At 46.4% G+C, this 12,500-nt stretch overlaps 1 protein-coding gene across 1 annotated transcript in view; it reads left to right on the top strand.

Moving 5' to 3' along the window:
- atp2b4 (ATPase plasma membrane Ca2+ transporting 4) overlaps nt 1-12,500 on the top strand; it is a 103,724-nt gene that overhangs the window by 73,388 nt on the left and 17,836 nt on the right. Inside the window, exons 11-16 of the mRNA XM_084445665.1 lie at nt 2,260-2,504; nt 3,063-3,300; nt 6,685-6,864; nt 8,600-8,687; nt 9,173-9,279; nt 11,861-12,052. Of these exons, the coding sequence (XP_084301791.1) occupies nt 2,260-2,504; nt 3,063-3,300; nt 6,685-6,864; nt 8,600-8,687; nt 9,173-9,279; nt 11,861-12,052 (1,050 nt within the window). The remainder of the gene's footprint in view (nt 1-2,259; nt 2,505-3,062; nt 3,301-6,684; nt 6,865-8,599; nt 8,688-9,172; nt 9,280-11,860; nt 12,053-12,500) is intronic.

Raw genomic sequence — 12,500 nt, 5'->3', positions numbered from 1 at the left:
CCCTCCCATTGCTCTCTGTAAAGCGCATTGTGTTGCCTGTGTATGAAATGCGCTATATAAATAAAGTTTGATTTGATTATGGTGTCGAAGGCTTTGCTGGGGTCAATGAAAGCTATGTAAAGGTCTTTGCGCTGCTCTCTGTTCTTCTCTAGCAGCTGCCTTAAGACAAAGATCATGTCGATGGTGGATCTGATCTTCCGGAAGCCACATTGTGTTTCCCGAAGAGCAGCTTCCGAGATGTGCCCCACCAGTCTATTCAGCATGAACTTTGCCAACACTTTCCCTGCAATGGGAAGGAGAGAGATTCCACGGCTGTTTCCACGGACTGCTCTGTCCCCTTTCTGCTTGTAGATGACCACAATGTTAGCATCCTTCCAGTCCTGTGGGACAGTCTCATGTTCCCAGATGTTTAAGATCAGGAGGTGCAGAGGTGAGGAGGTACCATCCGTGTTTGAAAACCTCTGCCGGGATGCCATCGGGTCCTGCGCTTGTTCTTTACGCCTGACATGGCTTGGTGGGTTTCAGAGTGCTGTAGTGGAGTGTCAAGGTGCATGATCGGTGGCCGGTATGGGAGATTATCCAGGTTGTGAAGGTCAACAGGATTGGTGTGGTTGAGAAGAGTCTCAAAACGGTTTGCGCAGCGGCCAAGTATCTCATGACGGCCCTTAAAAAGAGTGGATCCATCAGCTGATCGGACCGGGGCAATCGCCCGCTTCCTGGAGCCGTGCAAAGCTTTGATGGCGTCATACAAGCCCTGGGTGTTGTTGCAGTCTGCTAGATTTTGGAGCCCTTGTGCCTTCTGCACCCACCAGAGGTCCTCCATGCTCCTAAGGGCTCGCTGGGTTGCAGCTCTTGCCACAATAAAGGTGGCTTTCAGGGTGGGAGATCCTGGGCAGGACAGGAGAGCTTTATGGGCTTCATGTGAAGGAGTGACTGTATTTCGGCGGCGTTGCAATCAAACCAGTCCTGGTGGCGTTTCCTTGATTGACCAAGTGCTTCCAAGGCTGAGCTGTGCGCAGAACTGGCCAGTCAATGGATTCCTCAGGGATCAGGGTTTTTTTTTTGCAAGGAGCCGTCGAAGGTTGTCTTTGGTGGTGGGGCTGTTTAGTGCTGCACAGTTGAGTTTCTGGTTTGGGGCTGTCCTCGGGCCACGGGGTTCTATGTACATGAGGAGTTTGGACCTGACCATGCGTTGATCAGTCCAGCACTCGGCTCCGCGCATGGCTCGGGTGGTAAGAACATCCTGTCTGTCCTTTTGACGGACAATCACATAGTCCAGGAGGTGCCAATGTTTTGAGCGGGGGTGCGTGCTGCCAGGTGGTTTTGAGCCTGTTCTTCATCTGGAAGATGGTGTTAGTGATGACAAGGTGGTGTTCTGCACAGAGGGAGAGGAGCCGTAGCCCATTGCTGTTCACTTTCCCCACTCCATGCTGACCAAGAACTTAACTTCACACCAGGTGGTCCGTGCCCACTCTAGCGTTGAAGTCTCTCATGACTATGAGTTTGTCCTTAGCCGGGGTTTTCTGTAAGATGGAATCAAGCGCTCGGTAAAAATCCTCTTTGATGTTATACTCGGCGTCTAGAGTTGGTGCATAGGCACTAATGACAGTGGTAAAATGTCCCTTTGCGAGGGGAATATGCCATGTCATTAGTGTTTCGTTGATGCCGCAAACACATGCATACACACGCATACACACGCATGCATACACACACACACACACACACACACACACACACACACACACACACACACACACAGAGAGAGTGACCAATCACGTGAATCCCTCACATGGATATGCAGAGGGCTATTCTTTGTCTCTCTCTTTTTCTCTCACTCTTTCTTTCTCTCTCTCTCTCTCTCTCTCTCTCTCTCTCACACACACACGCACACACAAACACACACACACACACACACACACACACACACACACACACACACCCTCTTCAGTGAAGCTCTTGAAACACCCTCAGACACAAACACTCTTCAGTAACGAGTGTTCATAATAGCTTTCGGAGAGACATAAGGCTAAAGACCTAGATCTTTAAATAGCCCTCAAAAGAAGAAGCCGGAGTGTGAGTGTGTGTGTGTGTGTGCGTGCGTGCGTGCGTGCGTGCGAGCGAGCAAATCTTTTATCTGTGGCTCTAGGTGCACTTCTGAACACCCAACATCACATATTTCACCACTTAATTCTACAATTATATTCTTCTACACGGACGATTAATTAATGAATTCCCCCCACCCCACCCCACCCCACGTAGCCACCGGAGAAGGAGGGCGGGCTGCCGCGCCACGTCGGCAACAAGACCGAGTGCTCCCTGCTGGGCATGGTTCTGGCGCTGAAGAGGGACTACCAGCCGGTCAGGGACGAGATCCCCGAGGAGAACCTCTACAAGGTGTACACCTTCAACTCCTCCAGGAAGTCCATGAGCACGGTGCTGAAGAACGCAGACGGCAGCGGCTTCCGCATGTACAGCAAGGGCGCCTCCGAGATCGTCCTGCGCAAGTACGACGTAGAGGGAGGGGATGGGGGGGGGATTGATGGTTGGGTAGATGGATTGTTGGTAGGGCTGGGTTTAAAAAAATCGATTAATCATGAATCATTTGATTCAGAATCGATTCATGAATCCCAAAATCGATCTTTTATTTAATGAAGGAATTAATAAATTACGAAATGAATAGTTCATTCATTCATTCAATGATTCATTCATTCATTTTTGGAAATCAGTATCGATACCCTGCCCTAGTATTGATGTGTTGCATAACTTGGCAGTCATGTAATTAAGGTTACAGCTAAAAAAAACAGGTTTTAGTAACACAAACCGAATCGATATTGAATCGAATCGAATCGGGATAATCGATTCTGAACCTTGTGAATCGGAATCAAATTGATTCTTGAAATTCGAATCAATACCCAGCCCTAATTGTTGGATAATATTAGATTGTTTCAAGAGAATTTCCATAACAGAATCTACCTAAAAGCTAACCCCCCTCCTCCATACCCCCCATCTTCCTCTCCACCCCTCCCCTCCATCTTCCTACCCCCCCCCCCACCCGTCACCAGGTGCTCCCGTATCCTGAATGCGCAAGGCGAGGCCCGCATCTTCAAGTCCAAGGACCGCGACGAGATGGTGCGCAAGGTGATCGAGCCCATGGCGTGCGAGGGCCTCAGAACCATCTGCGTGGCGTACCGCGACTTCCCGGCCGAGGCCGGCGAGCCCAACTGGGACGCCGAGAACGACATCCTCAACGAGCTGACCTGCATCTGCGTGGTGGGCATCGAGGACCCTGTCAGACCCGAGGTGAGATGGACGTGCGGGTGTTGGGGTACGGTAAGGGGTGTCTATGCTGCCCAATCGAAATGCGGTTTCAGATCGGTAGTATGCATGGCAAAGCTGTAGCCGGTGACGGCACATCTAAATGATCTTCCCTGACAAAAGTGTATAGTTGAAAGTTGAAAACCAATTTACAATGTTTTGCTAGCTTAAACAACTATGTAGAATAGCTCAAAGACTGGAAGGAGTCTTTGTAATAGACCAGACAGATGGGACTAAAACATTGTAGGTCAGCTTTTAGGGCTCATTGCTAATCACATTAATGGTAATGACTTTCTGATGTGATTCCCATTACATGTATTGAATTAGACCTAGAGTGAGGACAACTGCAAGTCGGAGTCATTTGGTATCGCATTCAGAAGTTAATGAGGGTTTCTGTTGGAGTCTCTCTTGTCTAGACTTCAGGGCATGATGCCAGGGGACTTATTTATACATAAATCTAGTCAGGAATAAGTAGAGAGGACTTCGGTAATTTGATCCTGTAACAGTATACGTAAATCTCATCAGGAATAGGACTTCATTAACTTCCACTGTCAATACCTGGGTCTCCAAAAGATAACTAAGAATAAAGCAATAGAAATATATGGATTATATAAATAATGAATAATCACATAATAATAATAATAATAATAATAATAATAATAATAATAACATCATATTGAATTATGATTACTAGATGTATTTCGAACATAGACTATTCAAAGTTAAAATTAAAAGTTAAAAACAAAGTTCCCCAGGGTTCAGTCCCTTGCTAGTCCCCTAGTCTCCATTCCGTGTTCCAGAGATAGCTTAGCTGCCACTGCGCCAAATACAGTCGCTGGATCCCCAATCCAGTTGGCTTTAGCTCTCAAGCTCGGCCCTGTCACTGTGATGTATAGGGTTCGAGCAGCAATCTAGCTCTGCCCCGGAATGCTACGATGATTACAGGCGTCCGATAGCTACGCGGAGAACTGGAGTGTGGCAGAGAAGATAATCTTTACACCACCCAAGTGAACCGTAGCATGTCCCCATTCTCAGTGCTGGGTAAACCGGCACAGATACACACATGCACGCGCGCGCACGCACGCACGCACACACACACACACACACACACACACACACACACACACACACACACACAAACACACACAGGACGAATGCACACAAGCATACAAGCACACACACACACATGCATACATACACACACACAGACACACACACACATCTACACACACGCGCACACACACACACACACAAAAACACACAGGACGAATGCACACAAGCATACAAGCACACACACAGACACACACACACATCTACACACACACACACACACACACACTTTGCAAACAAAAGGAAATCAACTCACCAGTATATCTTTTGTTGTCTATTTTATTGAGCTCACTGGAACTGTATTGTTTAATTGCGCCATTAGGGCCTCTGGACTTCTTATAGTACCCAGCTCTCCTCCTCTTGCTGTGTTATTTATATGACAGACTGATGAATCATTAGAGATTTGAATGTCAAGCACTAGATAACGAATACATGGGGTGTAAATGTACTCCTAGCCAGAGGAAACTCTACCAGCTTGCTCCCAAATGGGTTGAAAGGGCAACTGAATAGCAGCTGCTAAATTGTTAATAGCTACATGTTCTGATCTTTAATATGACAGTGTCTATGGAATTAGCTGCTGGTCTGCAAAATAAGTCATTAATCAAATCATTAATTTCTTCCACTAATTGGGCACAGTTTGTCTGTTTGTATCAGACTTTAGGGGTTTTCTATGCAGAATATGGAAAAATAAGCCTCTAGTAGTTTTACTATTCAAATGCCATCAGAACTAATATGCAAAACTGCCTGTAGATACTTCCATCGTTTGTGGCCCATGGGTGAGAGATCTTTTCCACTAGTATGGAGAGTGTAGAGGATATCTCTGGGAGGCTGTTTGGGAGGATTTTGGAGTCTGTGCGTGGGTGTGTCTGTTGGAGTGTGAATTGTGTGATTGAGGGCTCTTTGATGTATTTGCCAGCAGGTTTAGTGGTGTTTTTATGTTTTGTGTGATTAATTTGGTTCTGTACGTACGTGTGTGTGTGTGTGTGTGTGCGTGCGTGCGTGCGTGCGTATGTGGCGCGTGTGTGTATAAGACTTTACCGTTGTGTGTGTTTGTTTGTGTGTGCATGTGTTCATGTATGCAAGTGTCCGTGTAAGAGGTTTTCTTTGTGTGTGTGTGTGTGTGTGTGTGTGCGTGTTTGTACGCGCGCGTGCGCATATTTGTGTGTGTGTCTGTGAATTGACAGGAAGATGTCTGTAGGGGGGTCCTAATGATCTATAAATAAGTGATCTGATTGATCTAATGAGGAGTGATTCATCACATGTCTGAGGGTGGATAATTACTGAGGACTGCACAGGACACACACACACACACACACAGACACACACACACACGGGCTCAGCGGGTTAAAGGGTCGCTCCCGAGTGAGCTGAGGCTGTCGAGACCTCACGCTGTCGTGCTGGGAGAGAGCCTAAAATAACCCACAGACAAACTGAACTGAGATCAGCACTGGTAGATACTGTAGTACAACCAGCAGTGTGGAGGAGGCTTCTTAACATGCCAAACACAGTGACATCTTCATTTAGGTTCACATACAACAGCCAAGACCGTTTTATTGAGTAGAATGTTTGTCTTGAAACTACCTCATCTGTTCTAAAACTATACATGTAGTTCTAAAGATTTGACTGGATGAATCTTCAAGACTCTTGTTTAGAACAGAGAGACATTCTAGAACTAGAAACATTCTAAAACTGCATAAACTGTCTTGGCTGTTGTATGTGAAATACTCCAAATGATCATAGAGGCAGTCCTAACTAGCTCCTTCCTGTCTGTCCTAACTAGCTCCTTCCTGTCTGTCCTAACTAGCTCCTTCCTGTCTGTCCTAACTAGCTCCTTCCTGTCTGTCCTAATTAGCTCCTTCCTGTCTGTCCTAACTAGCTCCTTCCTGTCTGTCCTAACTAGCTCCTTCCTGTCTGTCCTAACTAGCTCCTTCCTGTCTGTCCTAACTAGCTCCTTCCTGTCTTTCCTAACTAGCTCCTTCCTGTCTGTCCTATATAGCTCCTTCCTGTCTGTCCTAACTAGCTCTTTCCTGTCTGTCCTAACTAGCTCCTTCCTGTCTGTCCTAACTAGCTCCTTCCTCTCTGTCCTAACTAGCTCCTTCCTGTCTGTCCTAACTAGCTCCTTCCTCTCTGTCCTAACTAGCTCCTTCCTGTCTGTCCTAACTAGCTCCTTCCTCTCTGTCCTAACTAGCTCCTTCCTCTCTGTCCTAACTAGCTCCTTCCTGTCTGTCCTAACACTCTTCATTGTTGTCGTCCTGCCAGGTACCTGAAGCCATCACTAAGTGCCAGAGGGCTGGCATCACTGTGCGCATGGTTACCGGCGACAACATCAACACTGCTCGCGCCATAGCAACCAAGTGTGGCATCCTGCTGCCTGGCGAGGACTTCCTGTGTCTGGAGGGCAAAGAATTCAACCAACAGATCCGTAACGACCAGGGAGAGGTGAGGCAGACGAGGGGATGTTTATGTTTTTAAAGGGGGAGTTATTAACTGGAGAACTTTTATTTGAAAGGTAGATATACAGTGTACTGCGTCCTTCCATGAGATGATTCATTGAATACTCTACAACAAGCAACATTGTGCAGCCGTTTTTCATTGATTTATCTAAAGCTTTTGATACTGTGGATCACGCAATATTGATGCAAAGACTTATCAGTGTAGGATTGTCAGGATAAACTAAACTGTCGGTTTGAAAATCAGATATCTGTCAGGCAGAAGGTACTGTGTAACTTCTAGCTCCCCTGGTGTATCCAATTGCATGCCACAGGGATCGGTCTGGGACCATTAATATTTCTTATATATATAATGCTGTATATATATTAGGGCTGTCAAACAATTTAAAAAAAAATCTAGTTAATTACATATGTTTGTGCCTTACGCATACATTGCCAACACCTAACATCAACTCGTATGTATGTTGTCACCTGCTCCGTGCAAAATCCAAATCATTTTTAAAAATGAAAGTTAACTTAATAAAAATAAAAATATTTAAATAAAAATACTTTATATAAGAGCTTTATTGGTAAATTATGAGCACGATAAGGTTTTGGTTATAATATGGGATTATTAATGCATTAGACTGACTGAATATAACCCTGCAGAAAAGCAAGCTGTCTCTGTTTTGATACAAGCAATGACCCACTTCTAGCTTTTTAGTCACTCTTCATGCAAAGTTATGTGGATATTTCATTCATTAAAAAAAATCTACACATTGAGACTGTGCCACAATAAAGGCTACCTTGAGCTATTTAAATTCATGTATGTAATTTTTGACATAGCCTAATGTAGAATCCATACTGTGTTCAAAGCTACAGCTAGAGCTACACTCTCATTTGATGTGTTTGAAGTCCATCACACGTGCTGAATAGAATAGAATAGAACATTTATTTGTCATGTGTAACAAGTACGGGTTCAGGTACCTTGGAATTCTTCTAATCGCTCGTCTTTACAGTATTTTCTCGGTGTTAATCAGTTCCTCATTCCAGTCCTAGATAGTCAGCTAGACATGTAAAGGTCTAGGCTGTGCCTCGTGCCTATGACCACTTTATTACTGTATATTGGCCTTTAAAAAGCAGTCGACCTCTACTTTTAATACTCTACAACATACCCTGTCTATTCTAAAACCTGTTTTGAGTGTCAACAAAGCAAAACGTATGATGTTTTCAAATGCACACTCCAAGCCACTGAACTTCTCTATCACCACTTTCCTGGGCTCTGAGATTCAGACTCTGTATCTCAATACAAGTATGTAGGAATTCTAATTAAAGATTCTCTCTGATTTGATTTAAGCCTCACATTCTGCAACTGGTGAAACAAACTGAAGTTGAAACTGTTTTTTTTTTTTAGATATTTATTTTAAAGTCTTGCTTTTTCTTCCAGGCCAAAATGAGACTAGTTGATACCATGTGTACTTCTGCCTGTCTTGGCCAGGGCGCTCTTGAAAAATACATTTTCAATCCCAATGAGACTCAACTCCTGGTTAAATAAGTTACATAAACAAATATTAATATTTAGTATGTTTTAGTTGTTCAGTTGGATAGCTTGTTCATGAAATATCACTTGTCGATAAAAGGAATGGCTTATTTTGAAAAGTATTTTGAAATTTACATGATCTTTCTGTCCGGACAGGTTGGCTATAACAATAAACATTCTGACACGGTATACTCCTGTCCTCTAGGTGGAGCAAGAGCGTCTGGATAAGGTGTGGCCCAAGCTGCGCGTGCTGGCTCGCTCCTCCCCCACTGACAAGCACACTCTGGTTAAAGGTAGGTCAAAGGTTCATCACTGTGAATCGGCCACTCTGGGTCAAAGGTCGCTGTGAATCAGTCGCTCTGGTTAAAGAGAAATCAATAGTTTATCACTATAGATCAGTCACTCTGGTTAAAGTAGGTCGATAGTTTATGACTATAGATCAGTCACTCTGGTTAACGCTAGAAGCACAGAGCTTTTTTCATACCAGTAATTACTAAGGCACATGCTCATGGGCATAAATAAACAAACAAATAAATAAATACATAAATAATACTGATAGTCCTTCCTGTCCATGTCTACTATCGTTTTCAATTAATAGCATAGACCTAGTTCATAGACTGTGTTCATAATAATGTTTGTTTTGTTGGTGTCCAGCCTACGGAGTACTAAGAGTGAGGTAGTTATGGCTGAGCTTAATCAAGCAGGCCTGAAGCACTTGGCAGAAAGCAAGACCTGTTATGTTGAGTTCTTAGTTTTTTTGTGTGTCAATGTCACCCAGGTATCATCGACAGCACAGTCTTGGAAACGCGACAGGTGGTCGCCGTGACAGGCGACGGTACCAACGATGGCCCTGCCCTCAAGAAGGCCGATGTGGGATTCGCCATGGTAATGTTCCTCACTACCACCAGTCCTCTCACCATTGTATGTTAATGGTTGGCAATTTGGAAAGCCGATTCTCTTGGCAGAACATCGTTAGTGGTAAAACTATGAGGTAATTATAATAATAATACAGCCGTAAAAACTCATTTAGTACTAAGCTGCTTCTCCCTAAGTCTCCAATTTAATTCCAGTCGCTCTACTAAGATAAGTGTGTAATTAACTAATAAATCAATAGAAGCTATGGATGGATAACTCCTGCTTATCAAGACACACAGACAGTAGCGTACAGTACTTCAGACCAGGGCAGTTTCCGACATGGAAGATTGACCGTAGATCAAGTCACTTTGTTGACTCAAGATGTTGAGGACAGCTTTTCGGCTAAAAAGAAGTTCGGAGCCGTCTTTATAGACCTGACGGCTGCCTACGACACCATATGGCACCGCGGCCTCACCTGCAAGCTGCTCCGCCTGCTGCCGGACAGGCACATGGTCAGCATGATCATGGAGCTCGTCCAAAACCGCAGCTTCACTCTCACCACCGGTAGCGGGCAGTGAAGCAGGTTGCGACGCCTTAAGAACGGCGTCCCCCAGGGATCTGTCCTGGGCCCCATCCTTTATAACATCTACACCTACGACCTGCCGACCACAGTCTCCAGGAAGTACGCCTCGAGTCACTGCGCAAGAAGTTAACCGCTCGTGTGGCTTTGATGAGGCAGCCCTAGCTCCGGTGTACTCGACCAGTGATTATTGCGCACCGGTGTGGTGTCCCAGCGCTCGCGCCCGCCTCATTGATCCGCTTATCAACGAAGCCTCGCGCATCGTGACAGGATGGCTCCACAGGAAACGCAGCACGACTCGCCTGCCGGGCTGTGGAGCCTAACCACCTGCTCCACGACAGGCTCACTGCAATAGCAGAGCCTCCCCGGCGTCTCAAGTCGAGACGACCACAATGCAGAGATCTTAACATCAGCGAGGCAGGATGGGTGGACCACACCTGGCGTGCGAAGTGGGGAGCAAACACCTCCATGATTTTATCCCGGCCACCGAGATGGAGCTACCCAGACTGGCGTGGGTGGGGCTTAATCATCTCCGGACTGGCGTCGGGACGATTCCGCTCATCGATGCACAGATGGGGCTTCGGCATCCCGCGCGGCGTGCAAGTGTGGCGCCGAGGAACAAACCGCATACCGCATCATCTGACTCCTTTCCACCGTCTAACTTTAGTTTGTCTCGATCCCAAACTCCTGTGTCTATTTTCTGCCACCCTCCACTACCCCCCCACTACCCCCAGCCCCGCAGCACGCTGCACTCGCTCATCCTGCCCCTGCCACGTCGGTGGGGAAACCCCGCGGCTAGACGCGGCTAACTATGAATAAATTAGGCCAGAGGAGGGAGAGGGCATTAGTCCAGAGGGGGGAGTTAATGGTATTGGAGATGCTCAGCAGGGCACATGCCATTAAGCCTGGAAAGTGTGACGATTGAGAGGAAAGAAAGTGTGTGTGTGTGTGGGTGTGTGGGTGTGTGGGTGTGTGTGGGTGTGTGGGTGTGTGTGTGTGTGTGTGTGTGTGGGGGGGGGGGGGGGGGGGGGGTGTGTGTGTGTGTGTGTGTGTGTGTGTGTGTGTGTGTGTGTGTGTTTGAGAGAGAGAGAGAGAGAGAGGCAGAGGAGAGAGTAATATCTATCACATTAGCATCAGTGAGTGAAGCAATCATAGTTAGATTAACGATAGGTTGTTGGGTCAAAGAGAAACCCAAAGAATCAGTTAGCAGTATATTAACCTACTGTTTAGTTTGAATACTACACGAGACCACCATTACACACTTAGAATACCTCCTTGAAGTATACAGTAATGAGAAAGCAGGACTCCTCGGCTGGAGGTCTGAGAGGAGGCAGGAAAAAAAGGAAATTAAAAGCAGTTGAAAAGAGTAAAGTGTACTGATATAGCCTAGGGTATTAGTTGACCCAAAAAAGGCCGATGGGGTAAAAAAATGATGAAAGACTCTTTTAATAGCTGGCCTCGCTTCTCCAAAGTGAATTGATTAAATTGATTCAGAGGAGAAAAGGGCAAAGGTCAGAGGGGCGTCACGTGATGGCAGGCTATGGTGAAAAGCTGATGAGTTTGAAGTGCATTCTCTCTTTTGAATAGGAGTCAAACTTAAGGTTGACTTGATACTTAATTTTGGTACCGACCACCAAGAGCATGCATCTGCTAGCTCCTTTTGTATGTGATTCATTGCCCGCTCATCGTTTGGCAAAGGTGTAATTGATTTCCTCATATCGTTCCCTACAGCTGAGGTCATCCCTGACACAAAATGGCTATTGTTCACCAGTGTTAGGGTTACTGATTAGGGAAGGATGAGCTAAAGCAATCAGACAGAAATTAGAGACTTTCCCAAGAGTACCAGTCCGACTTTAAATTAAATTAGCTGACCCTTCATAGGTGTAACTGACATCTATTTCCTCCTAGGGCCTTTTTCTATATCGTATCCTAATTAAGTACCGAGCTAGCCATCATCGCCATCACCCTGGTCAAACACACTCCTAACCTAACGCCGAAGCCCTTCCCCCCCCTCTCTCTCTCTCCATCCAGGGTATCGCTGGTACGGACGTTGCCAAGGAGGCCTCCGACATCATCCTGACGGACGACAACTTCACCAGCATCGTCAAGGCCGTGATGTGGGGGAGGAACGTCTACGACAGCATCTCCAAGTTCCTGCAGTTCCAGCTCACCGTCAACGTGGTGGCCGTCATCGTGGCGTTCACCGGCGCCTGCATCACACAGGTACCGTACGGACGACGGGGACAGGGCCGCCGGTAAAGATCCGGTGACAGGAAGAAGATAACGCAATGAGGACTTGACAGTCTCAATCAATCGCCCAAGTGATCGTTCCAACAATCATTCAATCTTTGTTTCTACAACTGCAACATTGCAGAATGAATGTGATGCGTTGGGTAAATGAGCAGAAGAGAATAACAGAGAAGGATTAGAGTAGAAGTAGAGTTAGAAGAGTGTAGACATGTCCCGTTTACCTCTCTACCCCTCCTCCCCTCCCCTCTACCCCTCCTCCCTTCTCTCCACCCCTCTTCCTCTCTTCACTCCACCCCTCCTCTCCTCCCCCCTTCCCTCCACCCCTCCTCCTCCCCTCCCTCCACCCCTCCTCCTCTCTCTCCTCTCCTCTCCTCCCCTCTGCCCTCCCCCCTTCCCCCCACCCCTCCTCCTCCCCCTCCTC

The sequence above is a fragment of the Borostomias antarcticus genome (assembly GCF_949987555.1).
Source record: "Borostomias antarcticus genome assembly, chromosome: 11".
In the NCBI taxonomy this organism is placed as follows: Eukaryota; Metazoa; Chordata; class Actinopteri; order Stomiiformes; family Stomiidae; genus Borostomias; species Borostomias antarcticus.
Note: the sequence above shows the minus strand (reverse complement) of the source record. Positions and strands in the feature narration are given on the sequence as shown.